The following is a 22,571-nucleotide window of genomic DNA, read 5'->3' as shown; positions in this document are numbered from 1 at the left end:
TAACACTGGGTCCCTGGAATCCCTTGCAGGACCTGATCCATCGCCCTTTGCCAGATAGCCGGAGCCGAGGCTACTCCAAACACCAGCCAGTTGTATTGATAGAGACCTTTATGAGTGTTGATCGTAAGGTAATGTTTCGAAGCTTCTTCTACCTCCATTTGCAAGTACTCCTGGGCTAGATCAATTTTGGTGAAGCGTTTACCACCAGATAGCGAGGCGAAAATATCCTCAATTCGTGGAAGCGGATATTGCACCGTGTGAAGGACTGGGTTCACTGTCACCTTAAAATCCCCACAGATGCGGACCTTCTTTGGTTCCCCAGGCGTATTACTCAACGACCTCTTCATTACAGGAACGATGGGTGTAACCCACTCGCTCCAGTCCACTTTGGACAGTACTCCTGAACGTTCCAACCCTTCCAGCTCTGCTTCAGCAGCTGGTCTGATCGCATAAGGCACTGGTCTGGCCTTCAGAAACTTTGGGCTTGCATTTTCCTCTATTTTAATCGTTGCTGTTATTCCTTTTAGTGTTCCTAGTCCCTCCTGGAACACTTCTTTTGCGTCAGTTAGCATTTTTGACAGTCGTCCAGGTGTGACGTTGTCATCCTTTTTGGCCTCAACCTTCAGTGCCTGTATGGAATGCCAATCTAATTGTATCTTCCGGATCCATGCGCTTTCCTTCCTTCCCGCGCTCGCCCTTCTTCTCCGCTGCGGCTTCTAAAAATGGCACCTCCCGCGCTCTTCCTTCTTCTCCGTGGCTCAATGGCGTCTCCCCTTTCTTCGCCCCGCGGACCCTGTTCAGCCCGTGAGCCCTGGCTGTGCTCTGCGCGTTCTTTTTATATTTTTCGACGCCGCTCAGTCTAGAACCCGGCTGTTTCTTACCCTCTCTCCGGTTTGTTTTCTTTTTCTCGACGCCGCTCGGTGTTCAACCCCCGGCTGCGCCCTGCGCTCTTCACCCTCTGTCTTACCCCGTCGACGCTGCTCGGCTTTCTCTCCGCCGTCGGTCGGCTCCAGCCGCCGCTGCTCGGGAAGGGTCTGCGCTGGACCTGTCGTCGGTCTCTTACTGCTCGTTGTGGCTGGGGAACCAAGCCTGGCGCTCCACAGCCTCCCCTGCGAAGTTGGATCTCTGCCTGACTGCTGGGCGGTTGCTCGTGGTCGACGCCCGTGTTCCTGGCCTCAACTTTTTTTTTAATGTTGCAGGTAGATTCGAATCGCCACTCGTCGCCACTGTTGGATCCGTGGTTCAGTGGATATGCTATTATTAAATAATCACACGGATGCTGTACATTAACAAATAACAGGTCTTTACTGGAGGAGGGTAGTCTCTAGACTGGGGGTACAGAGGCATGCGCAAAGCTTATATACCGATGTGGTCACTGCCGGTACTACAGTATACAGGAGCTGTAAAAGTAGTTCTGACTTAAAGGCACATACACTACAATACCCATGTCTGTCTCCAGTCAACTTTGGCTAAATCACATCTCCGCTTAGTGAAATGAGCTTTTCCCCAATTGAGAACTTTTATTCCTGGTCTATCCTTGTCCTTTTCCATAACTACGCTAAATCTAACTGAATTATGATCACTACCATCAATATGCTCTCCCACTGATACCCTTTCCACCTGCCCAGCTTCATTCCCTAAAACTAGGTCCAGAACTGCCCCCTCTCTTGTTGGGCTTGCTACGTACTGGCTAAAAAAGCTTTTCCTGTGCATTTTAAGAATTCTGCTCCCTCTAAACCTTTCACACTAACTGTATCCCAGTTAATATTGGGGAAGTTGAAATCCCCTACTGTTACTGCCCTATTTTTGCATGTCTCAGAAATTTGCCTACATATTTGCTCTTCTAACCCCCTCTGACTGTTTGGGGGTCCATAGTACACTCCCAGATATCATCTGTCCTCACAGCTGTAATGGTTTCTTTAATCAATATTGCAACTCCCCATCTCTAGCTCGTCTGAAAACCCTGTAACCAGTAATGTTGAGCTGCCATTCCTGCCCTTCTTTCAGCCATGTCTCAGTAATAGCTATTATATCATACTACCACATGTCTATCTGTGCCCTCAGCTCATCTGCTTTATTCCCGAGACTCCTTGCATTGAAGCATATATCATTTAGCAGTGCCAAACTCGGTTGTTGTCTATTTTCTAGCCTTTGATTCCTCTGCCTTCCAAACTCGCTTACTAACTTTCTGTCTTTCATTTCCAGCTTTGCTTCTCTCCCTTCTGAATCTACTCTCAGGTTCCCATCCCCCTGTCAAGCTAGTTTAAACACTCCCCAACAGCACTAGCAATCCCTCCCCCGTGATGATATTGGTCCCGGTCCTGTTGAGGTGCAGCCCGTCCAGCTTGTATAGGTCACACCTCCCCCAGAAACGGTTCCAATGCCTCAGGAATCTAAAGCCCTCCCTCCTGCACCATCTGTGCAGCCATGCATTAATCTGCTCTATTCTTCTATTTCTGCACTCACTAGCACGTGGCACCGGGAGTAATCCGGAGATTACTACCTTTGAAGTCCTGCTTTTTAATCTCTTTCCTAGCTCCCTAAAATCTGCCTGCAGGACCTCATCCCTCTTTCTACCTAGGTCGTTGGTACCGATATGGACCACGACCTCTGGCTGTTCACCCTCCCCCCTCAATGTCCTGCAGCCGCTCAGTGACATCCTTGACCCTGGCACCAGGGAGGCAACATACCATCCTGGAGTCACGTCTGCGGCCGCAGAAACGTCTGTCTGCTCCCCTAACTATTGAATCCCCTATGACTATTGCTCTTCCACTCTTCTTCTCCCCACTCCCCTCCCACCCCCCTGGTGCAGCTGAGCCACCTGTGGTGCCGCTGACTTTGCTCTGGCTGCACTCCCCAGAGGAACCTTATCCCCCACCAGTATTCAGAGCTGAAAACCGGTTCGCGAGCGAGATACACTCGGGATTCCTGCCCTACCTGCCTGGTGGTCCTCTTCTGTCTGTCGGTCACCCATTCCCTCTCTGCCTGAAGCTGCGTGGTGACCACCTCCTGAAACGTGCTATCCACGAAGTTCTCGGCCTCGCGGATGCACTGCAGTGACTCCAGCTGCTGCTCAAGTTCCGAAACCCGGAGATCGAGCTGCTGTAGCTGGCGACACTTCCCGCACACGTGGTCATCCAGGCCATGAGAAGCGTCCAGGACTGTGGCGTTAAACTGGCTGTAGCAGTTGAAAAGGGCCATGGCAGCCATTTTGTATCTAGCAATTTGGCTCACTGTTGTGCCCGAGACTGGCTCTGCAGGGCATTGAGCCCATTAGCGTCACTTTCAGCTGAGGTGCAAGTGTCTGTAATCTGCCATATTCTTTGGCACCTGTGTAAAGGAGACCCACAATGGGCATAATCCAAGCCCAGAGGAAGAAGATGGTATTAGTCATGAGTGCTACCTGCCGCAACCCTCGAAAGATTACTCAATACTGGAAGTAGTTTGCTACCTCTCTAGGGCAGCCAAGATAACTTGAGGCAGATACATCTTGTAACAGTACACTATAATGGCCCAGAAATTCGGGTCTCCACGGGTGAGTACGCATGGGGTACTCGCGCGTGGGCCCGATGGAAGTGCCGGCTTCCTGCATGCACTGCGCATGCGTGGGAAACCGGCACTTCCATTCCCCTGAAAGCAGGGGTTCAGAGGTCGAACGCGTGCGCGGGGGAGGCTGTGCGTGCGCCTTGAACTTAGTTTTTTTTTTACAGGTTTCTCCGGGAGGGTAAGTCTTTCGAATTTAGAAATGTAAAAAGCAGGCGTAAGGCCTGCTTTTTACAAGGTAAGTGGTCAATTAATTAAAATTGAAACATTTTTTCCACAGGTTTATTATTTTTAAATACTTTAAAGCAAGGTAAGTTTATTTTTAGCCCCGTTAGAATATAAAATTATTTTTTTCAAAAATTTAAATTATTGTTTAAAATAGTTATTTAATGTAATTTATAGTTTATTTAAAAAGTGTAATTTAAAAAAAAAAATTTATTTGAAGGTTTACTGTTATTTTGGGGCCGTAGTATTTATAAGTCTTGACCGGTCTTCCTGTCAATACTTATGAATGGAGCATTCCCTGCTCCGATTGACTGCCCATGGCCCACGTGATCCCAGGGGACGCATCGAACTAACTGTGCCCCTGGGACACGCAAGCAATGCGCGCCGGCAGCTGGGCCAGGCCCCGGATCGGAATTCCACGGGGTCCTACTCAACTGCCGGCGCGCAAGGTAAGTGCAGGTCGGGGGCTTACACCCGCGGGAAGCCCCCGACCCAAATTTCTGAATAAGTGTGTTTCCTAGCTGCAGCCACCTTGCACTCAGTGAGTTGAACATCATCTGCAATTTACCCGTCATGTGCTGAAGGTTCCACAATACCCTTTACACCTCTTCCCTTATTCTGCAAGTGTTCCTTTGCCCACCCTGACATTGGTAACAGCTTCTGGAAATATCTTCTGGTGGTACCTTCTGGAGTTGCTCCTGGAACACATTGTGGCCTTCTAATGCTTACTTCCCTGTGGCCGGCCACAAGCTATGAATGGGCACTAGTGGAGGAAAAAGAACTCTGCAGCAAGCCCTGTCTACTTGCTGTCATTTACATTTGGTAGGGTGTGGCTATGGCAGGTGTTGCAGGTCATCCCCAAAGGGGCAGAGCAAAATTGTCCTTGCAGTTTTTTGGGCCGGGGATTTGTCACTAGGTTTCTTTAACCAATTTTTCCGCATTGTCTGCCCCAAGCGCCCACGCAGATGGCAGCTAAAACAGAGGAAAATCTAGGCTGAAGTATTTGCAGCTTGAAGTATCCCAGGCTGCTGTGTGAGGCAAAGGAGGAGATTGCGGGGGCTCTAACACATATATTCAGGACCTCTCTGGCCACAGGGGATGTGCCAGAGGACTGGAGAACCGCTAATGTAGTACCATTATTCAAGAAGGGTAGTAGGGAAAAACCGGGGAACTACAGGCCAGTGAGCCTAACATCAGTGGTAGGAAAATTATTGGAAAAAATCCTGAGGGACAAAATTTGTCTCCACTTGGAGAGGCAAGGATTAATCAGGGATAGTCAACATGGCTTTGTCAAGGGAAGATCATGTCTGACTAATTTGATTGAATTTTTTGAGGGGGTGACTAGGTGTGTGGATGAGGGTAACGCAGTGGATGTGGTATACATGGATTTCAGTAAGGCCTTCGATAAAGTCCCGCACAGGAGACTGGTCAAGAAGGTAAGAGCCCATGGAATCCAGGGTGCCTTGGCACATTGGATACAAAACTGGCTTAGTGGCAGAAGGCAGAGGGTGATGGTCGAAGGTTGTTTTTGTGACTGGAAGCCTGTGGCCAGTGGGGTACCACAGGGATCGGTGCTGGGTCCCTTGCTGTTTGTGGTCTACATTAATGACTTGGATATGAATGTAAAGGGTATGATCAGTAAGTTCGCGGATGATACAAAAATTGGTAGGGTGGTAAATAGCGAGGAGGGTAGCCTCAGTCTGCAGGACGATATAGATGGGTTGGTCAGATGGGCGGAACAGTGGCAAATGGAATTTAACCCGGAAAAGTGCGAGGTGATGCACTTTGGGGGGACTAACAAGGCAAAGGAATACACAATGAATGGAAAGACCCTAGGCAAGACGGAGGGTCAGAGGGATCTGGGTGTGCAAGTACACAGATCCCTGAAGGCGGCGGAACAGGTGGATAAGGTGGTAAAAAAGGCATATGGGATACTTGCCTTCATTAGCCGAGGCATTGAATATAAGAGCAAGGAGGTTATGATGGAGCTGTATAAAACACTGGTTAAGCCACAACTGGAATACTGTGTGCAGTTCTGGTCGCCACACTACAGGAAGGATGTGATCGCGTTAGAGAGGGTGCAGAGGAGGTTCACCAGGATGTTACCAGGGCTGGAGCGCTTCAGCTATGAAGAGAGACTGGGCAGATTGGGTTTGTTTTCCTTGGAGCAGAGGAGGCTGAGGGGGGACATGATTGAGGTGTACAAAATTATGAGGGGCATAGATAGGATGGATGCTGAGGAGCTTTTTCCCTTAGTAGAGGGGTCAATAACTAGGGGGCATAGATTCAAGGTAAAGGGCGGGAGGTTTAGAGGGGATTTGAGAAAGAACTTTTTTACCCAGAGGGTGGTTGGAGTCTGGAACTCACTGCCTGAAAGGGTTGTGGAGGCAGAAACCCTCAACATTTAAGAAGCATTTGGATGTGCACTTGAAATGCCATAGCATACAAGGCTACGGGCCAAATGCTGGAATATGGGATTAGATTAGACAGGGCTTGATGGCCGGCGCGGACACGATGGGCCGAAGGGCCTCTATCCGTGCTGTATTACTCTATGACTCTATGACTCTATATGCAAATTGAACCAAACATGGATTTAAATGTTACATGTGGCCTATGTGGTTTCACACGACTTTATTTCCAATCAAGGACAAGCCGTTTGAGAGAAACATTTTGTCCCTTGTTGCTTCTGGGCAAAATGCTTCTGTCAAACTGCTTATTTCAATTTGCATGTACTGCTTTACTGTATATGAGGAGAATGCATGAGAAATTGAAATGGATTTCTTGCTGTTGCTGAATTTGTCTTTTCTCTTAAAATAAATTTTCCCACATGTTAACTTTCACAGCTTCCTCACCTCTGGTCTTTATTTTTTCACCAATTTTCTCCTTTCCATCCTACCCCTCACCATAAAAAGGCTTGATTCATTGCTGGGGAACAATTCACAAGGTCGTAAGATAATTACAGATTTCAATACATCTTAGTTCATCCATCCAATAAAACTCTGAAGCCCTCACAATTACAGCATTCAATTGTTTCTTGAATGATTTCAGGCTTTTCACCTGTCCCACTCTATGTGGAAGTCCATTTAGTTTATTGATCACTCTTTGTGTAAAGAAGAACTTCTTTTATAAGTTCTAAATTTGCTTTTTACTAGTTTGAATTTGTGTCCCTTTGTCTTGCTCTCGCAATCTAGTTTAATGGAATTTTCCAGACTTAACTTTTTCATATCATTTAAAATTCCACCATGGCCATCTTCCTTTGTGTCAGGGATGATTCCACTACTGGAGAGAAACATCATCTCAAGTCATAGCTGACACAAAGGAAGATGGTCATGGTTGTTGGAGGCCAATCATTGCAACACCTAGAGTGTGCTGGCATACTTGCTTGGATAGGTGGAACTGCAACAATATTGAAGAAGCTCCACGCCATCCAGGGTATAGCAGTCCATTTGATTGGTGCATCTGCCATTTGACGCAGTAACCACTCCACTACCAGTGCATTGTGGAGGCACTATGTACTCTCTACAGGATGCTCTGTAGCAACTCACCAAGCTCTCTTTGACAGCATTTGCCAGCCTTGTGACATCTACCATCAAGGACAAGAGCAACAAGATCATGGGAACACTTTCACCTGCAAGTTGCCCTCTAAGTGGCAAGCCATTTGAGTTTGGACATTTACTGCTGTTCCTTCATCATTAGTTGGTCATATTGAAATTCCCTACCTACCACCAGTCTGGGAGCACCGTCACCAGAAGGACAACAGTGGTTTAAGTAGAAGCTCCATTAGGAATAGGCAATAAAGATGAGGTTTGCTAGCATTGCCCACATCCTGAGAGCAAATATATAAAAAATAATGTAAGGAAATGAGGTTATTCACTTTGGTAGGAAGAATAGAAAAACCGAATATTTTTTAAATGGTGAGAAACTTTCAAATGTGAATGGAGAGCTCATGCTTATTTTTGGCATAACAGTGCTGTTTTCTGTTTCCCTGAACACTGACTGGAGGAGGATTTTGACACCAAATTTAAGTGTCATGAGGAAGCATTCAGTCATTCTGTACACGAATGTAATTCTGAAATATACTGAGCGACAGAAATTTCAGAAATATACTGAGCTACAGAAATTTCTTAAATTATTTTGCAGGTGTTATGATGGTACACATTTTATGTATTTAGAAAACTGCAAAGGATATTACTGTACACTCAAAAACCTGTTGCACCGCAGGTAAATCTGACATAAATGTTCAAGACTGGTCATTAAAAAGTGTAACCTACCTTCAGCGCAGTGAGTAACAGTGTTGATTTTGACTCTGCATCCATTTATCTGTCTTGCCAGTCTCTGTGCTGCCTAGGAACTGCGCTATAAATCATGATGCACCCTGTATGTGTGTCATTAATTTGGGACAAATTGTGTCCCTTAGGCTTTACTCCAGGTAATTCAGGTTGTGCTGTCTTATTGGAGCTGCTTCACTGTAGCCAATGTGAGTAGGGCAGTGGGCAGCTGAGATTTTAATCTCGGCAGTACCTGCAGTCAGCTATGTTGGAGGTCGCATCAATATTCTAAACATAGCTGACAGGATATTGTGAAACATCCCATCTGTCACAGACATCTATACTTGTACACCTAAAGCTCACATACCGACCAGACTTTAATTTCCAAATGTAACATCCAATTGAATCAAGCTGTTCGGTTTTGGTGTTGATGTTTCCAGTAGGATTAAAGGTATCATCACCCTGTGTGTTATCTGAAGAAGGTCTGATTTCCTCAGTTCATGAGCTTATCTTATTCCTGCAGAGAAGTAGCAGCTCTGAGTCTCTGAGTGAAAAAGCTTCTAATGATCCCAAGAAAAGTTTTGATGCAGTGGTGTTTGATGTCCTGAAGGTGACGCCAGAAGAGTTTGCTGTGAGTATAGATGGTGGTTGAATTCTGTTACCAGTACGTCCATGGATTGTGTATAAAATTTAATTTGAACAAAGAAGTGCAACTAGTATAATATATTTTGTAATTACCAGTGTTTTATTTTGGAGTTTGGTTCCATATATTGGGATTTTTTACTCAAGGGAAGGGAAATGCGAGGGGAGTGTGAGGTAGAAGCAGTACTTATTGTTGAATGTACTCTTACAATATATCCTGTTTTTAAAAAAAAAAACAACCCATTCTTGACGATTATACTAACCTGCCATTTTGAACCTGGTGACATCATTAACTAGGAGGGGCTGCATTCCTCTGTTACATTAATGATTTTGACAACTTCATTCACTTTAGTGATGTGGCAATTTAGGACCACCCTGGGGGCTGAGCTAGAGATACTTGACTTCTGGGTGGGAGGGAATAAAAAGCAGTTATCACCCCATTTCTTTCTCCTTTAAAAGAAAACTACAGTTAATCTTTGTTTTGTTGTGAACATTTATTAACCTTTTACATAACAAAATTACAGCAGTTAATTAGGAAAAAGATGAACTATAACCAATACTGAACTTTTCTATAACTTATTGTCTGTTTTTATTGAGGCAGATTGAACAACATGAGGCAGTGCCAACAACATTGCATTTTTTGACACATTTAATTTCATCATGAATTGACATTTCTCCATTAACAAATTGCATTTTTGAATTTTGTAATACTGCCAGTGGAGGTCCTTAGCGAGCTATGTTGCAACTGAAATTCCTCTCTTGACAGAAAAGAGGCACTGCAGCATTTCAGTTACGCAGTTCTCTCAGACTTTTCTTCGCCATTTCCTTATCACTTCTGACCCAGATACTTCTCGTCCATGTATAAATTTTAGAATCTCTGAAAATCCGAATTCTACGGACTTTTTTTGGGAAGGTTGAAATCCTGATAAGAGTTGTGCTCTTTTTTGTGGGCATATCTTTCGTAATTTAATCAAAGAATTCAAAACCTGGCTCCATATGAAACCTTTTCACTCTTGTTTCCATCATCTAGTTAAAAGCTTGAGGCAGGTCCGGTGAATCGGAATCTTTTTTTCTGATCTCTGAATCTAAAGTACAAACTCAGATTGCAACAGCTTCATGTACTGGAGCTTCAGATTTTTTTTGTGGTGGTACATTTATATATTTTTTGTTTTCTCCCCTAGTATTAAATCAATTCTGGGGTACGGTTTTAGTGCCCAAGTGGTGATTTTTTCATATGTGAGCTGTGAACAGTGAATGTTGGCAGGCTGTTTAACCATGGACGGCACCGCAGCTGAGTCTGATCTGTTCTTAGTTGGGGTCCACCCATATGCACTCTTGCAACAGGGAGTCATAGCAGGGCTGCAACTGCTGCCCCAGTTGATACCTTCTAACCTAACCTATTTTGTTTAAAAAAAAAGTCCAACTAACTAAGTGTTTTGATTGACCAGACTTTGGCCAATCTGAAAATTGTAGGTCTGTGTTGACATGATACATGATCAAAGTAAGTCCTAATACCCAGCACTAGATGGTTTTAAATTTTACAACTGATCTGCCTGCTTGCTTTGTAGTCATGGTGCTGCAAGCATGACTGCAATCTCTTCAATAAACTGCGCACAATTCTGAAATTATTTTCAGGCAAAAGACACCAGTGTATGGGGGTTGAGTTAGTTAATGTTTTGCTGCACTTGTGAACTTACTGCCAGTATAGAACATTGAATGTTCAGTTTTGATACCCTGTTGGAATTTCTGTTGAACTTTAATTTTTTTTAAATTGTCTCAGCGGAAAACCAAGATAAATTATACATTACAAGTTGAAATGTAGCACTAGCTGTAGGCCAAATATAAGCTGCAATTACCTTGTCGCATATTAAAAACCCTGATTAAAATATATTAGTTCTGCCGTTTATGTTTACTACTCTGGTTGTGAAAGGAATCAAACTCAGCCAATGGTTTCTCAGTTTCAGATGACATTCCCTAATTACCCTCCACTCACTCCCATACACTGCATACATTCTTAAAATATTCCCTTTTGGCTGTTGATGCAGCAGCTGTTTTCTTTAGAACAATACTTATCAAATCACCAAAATATTTTCCACTTCAGTCACCTCTTGTATTCACTTTTTCCTTAAAACCCTCATTGCAATGAATATGGTGTGGGTGTCGTTGGCAAGGCCAGCATTTATTGCCCATCCTTAATTACCCTTGAGAAGGTGGTGGTGAGCCACCTTCTTGAACCGCTGTAGCCCTTGTGGTGAAGGTACTCCCACAGTGCTGTTAGGGAGGGAGTTCCAGGATTTTGACCCAGCGACGATGAAGGAACAGCTATGTTTCCAAGCCAGGATGGTGTGTACCTTGGAGGGAAACTTGCAGGTGATGGTGTTCCCATGTGCCTGCTACCCTTGTCCTTCTAGGTGGAAGAGTTTGCGGGTTTGGGAGGTGCTGCCGAAGAAGCTTTGGCGAGTTGCTGTAGTGTATCTTGTAGATGGTACACAGTGCGCCAGTGGTGGAGGGAGTGAATGTTTAAGGTGGTGGATGGGGTGCTAATCAAGCGAGCTACTTTGTCTTGGATGGTGTCGAGCTTCTTGAGAGTTGTTGGAGCTGCACTCATCCAGGCAAGTGGAGAGTATTCCATCACACTCCTGACATGTGCATTGTAGATGGTGGAAATGCTTTGGGGAGTCAGGAAGTGAGACACTCGCTGCAGAATACCCAGCCTCTGACCTGCTGTTGTAGCCACAATATTTATATGGTTGGTCCAGTTAAGTTTCTGGTCAATTCTGAGCCCCAGGATGTTGATGGTGGGGGATTTGGCGATGCTAATGCTGATGAATGTCAAGGGGTGTTGGTTAGACTCTCGCTTGTTGGGGATAGTCATTGCCTGGCACTTGTGTGGTGCGAATGTTACTTGCCACTTATCAGACCAAGCCTGAATGTCATCCAGGTCTTGCTGCTTTCGGGCATGGACTGCTTTGTTATCTGAGGAGTTGCGAATGGAGCTGAACACTGTGCAATCATCAGCGAACATTCCTACTTCTGACCTTATGATGGCGGGCAGGTCATTGATGAAGCAGCTGAAGATGGTTGGGCCCAGGATCCTGCCCTGAAGAACTCCTGCAGTGATGTCCTGGGGCTGAGATGATTAACCTCCAACAACCACAACCATCTTCCTTTGTGTTAGTGGAGAGTTTTCCCCCTCATTCCCATTGACAGCAATTTTACTAGGGCTCCTTGATGCCACATTTGGTCAAATGCTGCCTTGATGTCAAGGGCAGTCACTCTCACCTCACCTTTGGAATTCAGCTCTTTTGTCCATGTTTGGACCAAGGCTGGAATGAGGTCTGGAGCCGAGTGGTCTTGGCGGAACCCAAACTGAGCATCGGTGAGCAGGTTATTGGTGAGTAAGTGCCGCTTGAGAGCACTGTCGACAACACCTTCCATCACATTGCTGATGATTGAGAGTAAACTGATGGGGCGGTAATTGGCCGGATTGGATTTGTTCTGCTTTTTGTGGACAGGACAGTTTTCCACATTGTCGGGTAGATGCCAATGCTGTAGCTGTACTTGGAGCAGCTTGGCTAGAGGCACGGCTAGTTCTGGAGCACAAGTCTTCAGCACGATAGCCAGGATGTTGTCAGGGCCCATCGCCTTTGCAGTATCCAGTGCTCTCAGCTGTTTCTTGATATCATGTGGAGTGAATCAAATTGGCTGAAGACTGGCTTCTGTGATGGTGGGAACCTCGGGAGGAGGCCAATATGGATCATCCACTTGGTACTTCTGACTGAAGATGATTGCAAACGCTTCAGCCTTGTCTTTTGCACTCATGTGCAGGGCTCTGCCATCATTGAGGATGGGGATATTCATGGAGCCTCCTCTTCCTGTTAGTTGTTTAATTGTCCACCACCATTCATGACTGGATGTGGCAGGACTGTAGAGCTTTGATCTGATCTGTTGATTGTGGGAGCGCTTAGCTCTGTCTACAGCATGCTGCTTCTGCTGTTTAGCACGCATGCCGTCCTGTGTTGCAGCTTCCTCCGGTAGGCACCTCATTTTTAGGTATGCCTGGTGCTGCTCCTGGCATGCTTCTCTGCACTCTTCATTGAATGAGGGTTGGCCCCCTGGCTTGATAGTAATGGTAGAGTGAGGGATATGCCGGGCCATGAGGTTACAGATTATGGTGGAATACAATTTTGCTGCTGCTGATGGCCCACAGTGCCTCATGGATGCCCAGTTTTGAGCTGCTAGATCTGTTCTGAATCTATCCCATTTAGCATGATGGTAGTGTCACACAACACGATGGAGGGTGTCCTCAGTGTGAAGACGAGATTTCTTCTCCACAAGGACTGTGCGGTGGTCACTGCTACCAATGCTGTCATGGCCAGATGCATCTGTGACAGGTAGATTGGTGAGGACGTGTCAAGTAGGTTTTTCCCTCATGTTGGTTCTCTCACCACCTGCCACAGTCCTAGTCTGGCAGATATGTCCTTCAGGACTCTGCCAGCTCGGTCAGTAGTGGTGATACCGAGCCACTCTTGGTGATGAACATTGAAGTCCCCCACCCAGAGTACATTCTGTGCACTTGCTACTCTCAGTGCTTCTTCCAAGTGGTATTCAACATGGAGGAGTACTGATTCATTAGCTGAGGAAGGGCGGTAGGTGGCAATCAGCAGGAGGTTTCCTTGCCTATGCTTGACCTGAAGCCATGAGACTTCATGGAGTCCGGAGTCAATGTTGAGGACTCCCAGGGCCACTCTCCCCGACTGTATGCCACTGTGCCGCCACCCCTGGTGGGTCTGTCCTGCTGATGGGACAGGACATACCCAGGGATGGTGATGGAGGAGTTTGGGACATTGGCTGAAATGTCAGATTCTGTGAGAATGACTGTCAGGCTTTTGTTTGACAAGTCAGTGGGACAGCTCTCCCAATTTTGGCACAAGTCCCCAGATGTGAATGAGGAGGACTTTGCAGGGTTGACAGGGCTGAGTGTGCCATTGTCTTGCCCGAAGCTGGTGCCGAGATCGATGCTGTGTGGTCCGTCCAGTTTTATTCTCACTGTTTTTCGTAGCGGTTTGTTACAACTGAGTGACTTGCTAGGCCATTTCAGAGGGCAGTTAAGAGTCAACCACATTGCTGTGGGTCTGGGGCCACATATAGGCCAGACCAGGCAAGGATGGCAGATTTCCTTCCCTAAACGACAATCCGATAGTTTCATGGTCACCATTACTGATACAGGCTTTTTATTCCAGCTTTGTTTAATTAACTGAATTTAAATTCCCCAGCTGCCGTGGTGGGATTTGAACTCCCGTCTCTGGATTACTAGTCCAGGCCTCTGGATTACTAGTCCAGGCCTCTGGATTACTAGTCCAGTAACAAACATTATGCCAGCTTTCCCAATTTAATTTGAGTATCGAGCATACTGAGATTTTTTAATTGAAAATCCCAAAGTAATTGTTTTAAATTTACCTCCAGTTGAGTTGTATACCTATTGAGAATTTGTGAATATTTTTTACAAATTGTTTAGGTCTTTTAAAGCTCATCATTTTGGAGACAAAAAATCATACCGTACTTTATGAATTTTGAGAATTTTAGAAATTATATCTGACTAGCTACTAAATACTTTTATCATCTAACTTTCACATTTGTTTTATAAAGTTGGTTATGATATTACTTCTTACTGCACTTGAATCTAGTCTTACAACATTAATTCCACTAATTCTAGTAATATGTGTATTATGGTTTTGTTATTCCATTTTGTAAGGTTTCAAATTTTGAAAACACAATTGGGAAACTTATTTGCGGTCTTTAATGTTCAAAAATGTTGTTAAGTTTTATTAATTGTACAATTAAATTGCAATATCTGTTCTGTTTGATTTCTTTCAGAGTCAGATAACACTAATGGATGCACCAGTTTTTAAAGCTATTCAGCCTGAGGTGAGCTCCTTCAGATTACTTAATAGTTTCTGGTAATGAGCAGTGTAATAACTTATGATATTAACATGCTTACTGAAGGTGTAGTGCTCACGGCCATGATTAGAGCTTATGATTGATCACTCCACACTCCTCCAGCAGCTCTCTTCCATGCCCCTTTACCCTTTCTTTGTTCCATTCCGACTTATTTTTAATTCATTCACGGGATGTGGACGTCACTGGCAAAGTCAGCATTTATTGCCCGTCCCTAATTGTGTTTCAGAAGGTGGTGGTGAGCCACCTTCTTGAACCGTTGCAGTCCGTGTGGTGAAAGTACTCCCACAGTGCTGTTAGGGAGCCTCTTGGCTGGCTTTCCACATTCTACCGTATGTAAACTTGAGTTCATCCAGAACTCGGCTGCCCGTGTCCTAACTCGCACCAAGTCCCATTCACCCATCACCGCTGTGCTCGCTGACCTACATTGGCTCCCGGTTAAGCAATGCCTCGATTTCAAAACCCCCCATGGCCTCGTCCCTCCCTATCTCCGTAATCATTTCCAGCCCCACAACACCACCTCCACCCCCCCCGAGATATCTGCGCTCCTCTAATTCTGCCCTCTTGAGTGTCCTTGATTATAATCGCTCAACCATTGGTGGCCGAGCCTTCTGTTGCTTAGGCCCTAAGCTCCGGAATTCCCTGCCTAAACCTCTCCGCCTCTACCTCTCTTCTTTAAAACGCTCCTTAAAACCTACCTCTTTGACCAAGCTTATGTGGCTCGGTCAGATTTTTTGTCTTGTAATACTCCTGTGAAGCACCTTGGGACGTTTTACTACGTTAAAGGCGCTATATAAATACAAGTTATTGTTGGAGTTCCAGGATTTTGACCCAGCGACGATGAAGGAACGGCAATATATTTCCAAGTCAGGGCAGTGTATGCCTTGACGAGGAACTTGGAGGTGGTGGTGTTCCCATGCGCCTGCTGCCCTTGTTCTTCTTGGTGGCAGAGGTCGCGGGTTTGGGAGGTCAGCAACCCTTGGCAAGTTGTTGCAGTGCATCTTGTAGATGGTACACACTGCAGACACGGTGTACCGGTGGTGGAGGGAGTAAATGTTTAAGGTGGTGGATGGGATGCCAATCAAGCGGGCTGCTTTGTCCTGGATGGTGTGGAGCTTCTTGAGTTTGTCCCAACAGTTTAACTTCCAAACATATGCCAATGATGGCCATTGTTATCTTTCTGCCACTACCCTTAAGCTGGTGACCCAGACCTTTTTTGAAGCTGGTCATCGATAAGATTGAAGCCATTCTGGCTCCTGCCGGAAACCTCATGCCTCTGGTATTGATTCCATTTCCCTTTCCCAGCTACTCACTCAGCTGAACCTGATGGTATGCAACCTCAGTCTCTCAACCCTGAATTGAGCTTTAAGTTCCATATGTACTTAGTTACTAGCAATACCTACATCTATCTGCTTAATATTGCTCATTTACATCACTTTCATTCTTACTGCCACAACAACTTTCATTCACGTCTTTTACATAGGAGCATCGGAATTGCTAGATGATAGAAGACCAAGGTCCATCTAGTTCTCCTTCTATCATCCTGGTAATCGCATAATACCCCGGTAGTCACATGAAAGAACAATAATGGAGTTGTTGACTAATCATGGCAATTAATCTCTATCAATAAGTCTACAACAGACACAGACATGAGGGTTAGAAAGCACCCAGTGGTGGAAAGCTTTGAGAATCATACTTCCAAAGTCACCTGTTTGTCTTGAACATACTACATTTTGATGTCTCAGATTTTTCCATTATGCCTCTGTGAAGTTGCTGTGAGTGTTTGTCTCTGTTAAAGGCACTATATAAAAGCAAGCTGTTGCTCATCACCTCGAGGCTTGATTTTTCTGTGCTCTCCTCAGAGGACTCACAAGCTTCACCCTACATAAATGCCGTATTGTAAAGTCTGGCAATCATCTTATATCCCATGCCAAGACCCACATGCCTATTGCCCTTGCTAGTCTTGTTGACTTCAATATGCTTGTTCTCATTTTCAGATATTTCCACGGCCATGCTTCATGCTTCCTCTGCAAACTTCCCGGCCTAGTATCCTAGTATATCGCTTCTGCTCTTACATCTCTGTGTGCTCACCACTTCACTCTACTGTCAGTGGCAGATCCTTCAGTCACCATGCCTTTGAAATCCGGAACACTCCTCAAAAATCCTTTAACCTCTTATCAAAATCTATTTTTTTTTTTAACCTGTAAGCATCTTTGGTCAGCTGTCATGAATTCTCTGACATTTCCAGCTTGGTGCCCTCCGATATTCTGTTCCCTGAAAGGTGCTGTATAATATTTGTGTATTGCTTTAGTTGGAAACCAAGAGTTCAGAGATCTTTGGAGACCAAGAGGATGCATGCTATACATTGGTCATGGTTGTATACCTTGTTTTTCTCTACTTTCTCTTCGACTTAGCTCTCAAGTTGTGAACTCTTTTACTTGGGGTATGAGTTGCCTAAGTTGTCATGGTTCATGTGTGAGCCTTGACGGTAAGTGTTGGCAGGCTATCTGACTGGAGGACATCATAGCTGTCCTGTGCAATATCCACACAAGTACACTTGTATCTGGGGTCATCGCATAGCTATCAGGAATGGGCATTCTGATTGATTTGTGTTTGTTTTTAATTCTCCTCCGTAACCCAGGATTGCTGATTCAATCACTGCCCTAGCAGAGATTAGCCAACTCTATAAGTGGGATTGAATATAATTTTATTCACAATTGGGTTATATATATTGCGGCTTATCCAAGATGCACATTTAAGTATACTACAAAACATAAATGTTTTTATTAAGTTTGTTAGAGAAATAGGCAAGCTAAAAACGTTAAAAGAAATGAATATATTTTGAAGCTAAGTTTGGCCAGTAACTTTCACCCTATGATTACCTACAAAACTTGCAAGACTTAAGTAAACTAAACTTTGGGTCTATGGATTGTTGGCACAGAGGGATCCGAAGAAATGTTTCAGGTTATGTCAGAAGCAGTTGGAGTGTTAAAGACCAGTTAGGCCTTTTGAAGGATAGGCTGGGTCGAAAGAAGAATCAGGAAATGGTATCCATGTGTGTTCAATTATTTCTTAAATTAAGACCATGGACATTGCTGATCCAGTTGTTTTGCTAGAAGAATCTATAATGCATCATCAAGTTACATAGAATTTACAGCATAGAAACAGGCCATTCGGTCCAACTAGTCTATGCTGGCATTTATGCCCCACTCTACACGAGCCTCCTCCTACCCCTCTTCATCTAACCCCATCAGCAGACCCTTCTATTCCTTTCTCCCTCATATGTTTATCTTGTTTCCCCTTAAGTGCATATATGCTATTCCCCTCAATTAGTCATGTGGTAGCACGTTCCACATTCTTACCACTCTTTAGGTAGAAGTATGAGACTGTCTTAATATTGGGATTCTTCGACAGCTTTGAAGGTGTGTGACCCCTCAGAAATATACAAAGTCCCACTTTGTTGCTTGTTTTCCTCCACAAACTTGTTGATATTAGAAAAGGAATATTTTCTTATCTGATTACCTGTCCACTCGGTGATTAACTCACCTTCTGAAAGGTGAGTGGAAATAATTTGCTATGGGGAGTTACAGACAGAATTTAACTGTGAACAGACAAGCCGTGGATTGCCTTCTATGCTGAAAATACAAATTCTTGAAGATTGATACTTTCTAGTTGGTGCTGAGTTACCAACATTTAGGCCAGAACCATTCAATACTGGAGTTGGAGATGTGGTTAGGTTGTAAATCTCTAAAACCATAGTAATTCGGCAGCCTAAGAGTTGATGGCTCTTACATAGAATTACTTAGAAATTGCAACATGGAAACTGGCCATTTGGCCCAACCAAATATACCACCGTTGATGTTTATCCTCCATGCACGCGGTAACTCTTATCCCTGTTAAAATATCGCTTTATGCCCATTTTCTTCAACTACCTATTTAATCTATTCTTAAAAACTGATATGGTCTTGCTTCAATCAGTAACATTGTTGTACATTCCAAAGCCTCATAACCCTTTGTGTAAAAAAAAAGTTTCTCCTGCTCTCTGTCCTAAATATCTTGTTTTTAATCTTTTAACCTTGTCCCTTCAGTTTAGATCCCTGGAAACTGTCTATTTCTGTCTTCTCTATTTCTTCACATCAAATCACCCCATAGTCTCGTCTAACAAAAGCAGCCCAAATTTTTCAAGTGTCTCTATATATTTTGAAATAAATTTAGATTGATCGCCTGGCATTTGCCAGTTGTTGAAGACATGTTCAAACTGGTGAGATCCTATGGTTTTGAATTATTTAACATTATGCCATTTACTTATGCTCACATCAATTAATGTTGGATGATCAGCTTTATATCTCCCATCAAAAAATGTTTAAAATCTAAACTCTGCTATCAGAACTCAAATTCGTGCTCTGTATTTCTTTTTCCCCATTTGTCTTCCCTCTTCCGAACTCTTGCTGGAGTGTGGTTCAGGAGATGACCGGAAGCTTACCCGCCGGGTCATTCTTTGTGTGTGTCTGGACATTGACTATCAGGCTCTTTAACTGTTGAGCACAGCTGAATTGAATCTTGTTCTTATGTGAATTCTACACGAGCACAATTTTTAGCAGTGGTCACTGAATAGGTATCAATTGCAAGAATCCTGGCTGATTCTGTCTCTCTCCCTCCCCACCCAGCCTTGGCTGAGGCCAGTTGTCATGCTGCAGCTGCTTTCCTAGCTGAAAACCGCTAAATCAGCATGGATAGGGAATTGAATTAGGGATAGTTTGTTGTATTTGGCATATTGCTCCCTTAACCCACTGGGATATTGTTAAATCTCCTCTCCATTCTGATATTGTGGAATGTAATGTTTAAGCTGAGACAGTTTTGTTATATTTGTGCAAGAATTTATAAATATTTATAAATAAATCCCTTCTCTAAATCACCAAAGGCAAACCTGTTAACAGGAGGATGTAGGTTAACTGGTGGTTAATGGAATATAAGCAAGTGACACTATCTGAACAATTCTAGAGCAGAGTAGGCCTGACTGAGTTGTTTTGGTTGTGTTATGAACGACTGTATAAACTGTTGTACCTGGCTATGTATTCTGTACGTACTTAGGGTGATTTGTTCAATCGAGTTCATTGTTCTTGGGTTACAGTGTTTAATTGTTGACACATCATTATGGACTTTAGAGTGACACATTTGGATGTTTAGTGCTGGCTTGCACATTTCCAAAGGGTTGTATTTATATTGCCAGTTTGAGACTGAAATCTGAAGGATGCGGTCCCATCAAAAAAAAAAATTTTAAAACACTGCCGGTGATTATTTTTCCTTGATTTTTTTTGAGATGTATATTTCAAGTTGGTATCAATCTGGTAATCTATATATATAAACGAATCGTTCTGTCTGTCTATCTGTCTGTCTGTCCTCGGGTGTGCGTCTGTCCGGCTATGCGCTCGAAAGTTATAGAGCGTACCTACGCGTGCGTTACGTCGAAAGAAAGTTTACCATTCCAAAACGGTCGTAAGCGTATTTACGTTTCGGCCGGACGAAAATCGCGCCCACGGTATCCAAAAAACGTTCAACATTCCGCTCATTAGCATCTCATTATCTGCTCATTAGCGATAGAGTGACCTCGAGGTCGACCAATCGTACGCCGGGTTCCTGGCGCGTGCGGCCGGGCCCTCCTACGGTCGAGTGACGGGACGATTGACCAATCCTACGCTTTGGTGACCTGACGGTCGACCAATCGGTGCGTGTGTGGGCGGGCCTTATCGTTCTGAACCGAGGTGAGTCGCCGCCATCTTGATTCCAAACTTTTCCTTTTTCCTGCTTTCTGCGTCTTTAAAAAAAAAAAAAAAAAAACGTTGCTTTTAAAACACACATTGTTTTTTAAAAAAGTTAATTACTTTCTAAATCTTTTATCTAATCTCATTAATTTTCCTACCTTTCCACGTTTTTCCAGGTAGGCCTCGAAGCCTCGGCCTCTCCTCCGCACCCACGCCCGAGCTAGGCACCTCCCGGCCCCAGTCAACAAGCGGCCCCCGATCGCCGCCATCTTTGTGAAGGCTGGAGGGGCGGGCCTCAGCCGAGCGCCGCCATCTTAGTAAAGGGTGCGCGCGCAGCAGGAGCAGCTGAGACGCGGCGTCTCTCTCTGTTCCCCGCTCGGCTCGGGCGGGGGGGTGGGGCTCTCGGGAGTGCAGATCTCGGGCGGGGCTTGGAGAGCGGGAAGGGTTACCCCGGCAACCGGGCCTGCCGGCCGTCTCTCACAGCCGCAATCGGCGCTCTTGAAGCCAGCTCGGGAGGGCGGGGTCATGTCAGTGCGTGGGGCAGCACGGAGCTCCGTGGAGCCATCGCCGGCGCTGGGCTCGGGTGCTTTGTGGCCTGCGGCCGAACAGCGGCTGCGGACCTCGAGCTGACCGGGGCGCTGGACTCGGCTGGGCCATGTCTTTGCGGGTGTTCGCCTCGGCCAACGGCATCAGGGTGACGGCCGAGGCCGCCAAAAGCGTCCAAGGGAACGCGTTCATCCAGGTGCCGAGGCCCGGGCCCCGGGGCGGAAAGAGGGATTGGAGCGGGGGATGAGGGCTCGGGTAGGGGAGAGGGAGAGATACGGAGGGGGAGGGGGAGGGGGAGAGGGGGACGGGGAGGGGGAGAGGGGGAGGAGGGGGGAGGAGGCGGGGGGGGAAGAGGGAGGAGGCGGGGGGGGAAGAGGTGGGGGGAAAGAGGTTGGAGGGGGAGGGGGGAAAGAGGTTGGAGGGGGAGGGGGGAAAGAGGTTGGAGGGGGAGGGGGGAAAGAGGTTGGAGGGGGAGGGGGGAAAGAGGTTGGAGGGGGAGGAGGGAAAGAGGTTGGAGGGGGAGGGGGGAAAGAGGTTGGAGGGGGAGGGGGGAAAGAGGTTGGAGGGGGAGGGGGGAAAGAGGTTGGAGGGGGAGGGGGGAAAGAGGTTGGAGGGGGAGGGGGGAAAGAGGTTGGAGGGGGAGGGGGGAAAGAGGTTGGAGGGGGAGGGGGGAAAGAGGTTGGAGGGGGAGGGGGGAAAGAGGTTGGAGGGGGAGGGGGGAAAGAGGTTGGAGGGGGAGGGGGGAAAGAGGTTGGAGGGGGAGGGGGGAAAGAGGTTGGAGGGGGAGGGGGGAAAGAGGTTGGAGGGGGAGGGGGGAAAGAGGTTGGAGGGGGAGGGGGGAAAGAGGTTGGAGGGGGAGGGGGGAAAGAGGTTGGAGGGGGAGGGGGAGGGGGGAAAGAGGTGGGAGGGGGAGGGGGGAAAGAGGTGGGAGGGGGAGGGGGGAAAGAGGTGGGAGGGGGAGGGGGGAAAGAGGTGGGAGGGGGAGGGGGGAAAGAGGTGGGAGGGGGGAGGGGGGAAAGAGGTTGGAGGGGGGAGGGGGGAAAGAGGTTGGAGGGGGGAGGGGGGAAAGAGGTTGGAGGGGGGAGGGGGAATAGAAGAGGTTGGAGGGGGGAGGGGGATAGAAGAGGTTGGAGGGGGGAGGGGGATAGAAGAGGTTGGAGGGGGGAGGGGGGGGGAGAGGTAGGAGGGGGAGGGGGGGGAAGAGGTAGGAGGGAGTTGGTGTTTCATCAATTAGGGGCATCTCCTAATTAAGAAAAAGTCACAGAAACAGATACAGATTTATTGGCATCATTCGAACAACCAGCAAAGATTCAGCATCAAACTATGTCTGAGTTTCTGCTTCACACAGGCGGTCAGAAGCTGCAACGTAAGACTTCAAGCATTACTAACTACACCCTGGATCCCAAATATTAACCAGAGTTATATTCAATGTTAGAAGTATTTTAAACGACATAAAATTTAAATGTGGAACAAGTAACAGTATTTTGAAATTATTAAATCGCAGATTAAAAGCCTTAAGAAAGTGGCTCCTGATTCCTCCGGTCAGAGGGTAGCTGGCTTCATTGACCTACAACACAGTCATTCCCCGCGATCTCAACCGTCCCGCCGACCTCACAAAATGGCGGCC

The 22,571-nt window shown here is 46.0% G+C and overlaps 1 protein-coding gene across 18 annotated transcripts in view; it reads left to right on the top strand.

Annotated features, from left to right (window-relative positions):
* ralgps2 (Ral GEF with PH domain and SH3 binding motif 2) overlaps positions 1–22,571 on the top strand; it is a 911,087-nt gene that overhangs the window by 272,818 nt on the left and 615,698 nt on the right. For all 18 annotated transcript variants that reach the window (XR_015077609.1, XR_015077608.1, XM_085982223.1 and 15 more), the window contains 2 exons: positions 8,560–8,667; positions 14,556–14,606. Coding sequence is in view for 16 of the 18 variants with exons in the window: in XM_085982223.1 (XP_085838349.1) it covers positions 8,560–8,667; positions 14,556–14,606 (159 nt within the window). In the remaining 2 variants the exon portion in view is untranslated. The remainder of the gene's footprint in view (positions 1–8,559; positions 8,668–14,555; positions 14,607–22,571) is intronic.

Source organism: Somniosus microcephalus, chromosome 3, assembly GCF_052327205.1.
Source record: "Somniosus microcephalus isolate GS21.2 chromosome 3, FLI_Smic_1.0, whole genome shotgun sequence".
Lineage (NCBI taxonomy): Eukaryota > Metazoa > Chordata > Chondrichthyes > Squaliformes > Somniosidae > Somniosus > Somniosus microcephalus.
The sequence above is the reverse complement of the archived record's forward strand: the minus strand, read 5'-3'. Positions and strand labels throughout refer to the sequence as shown.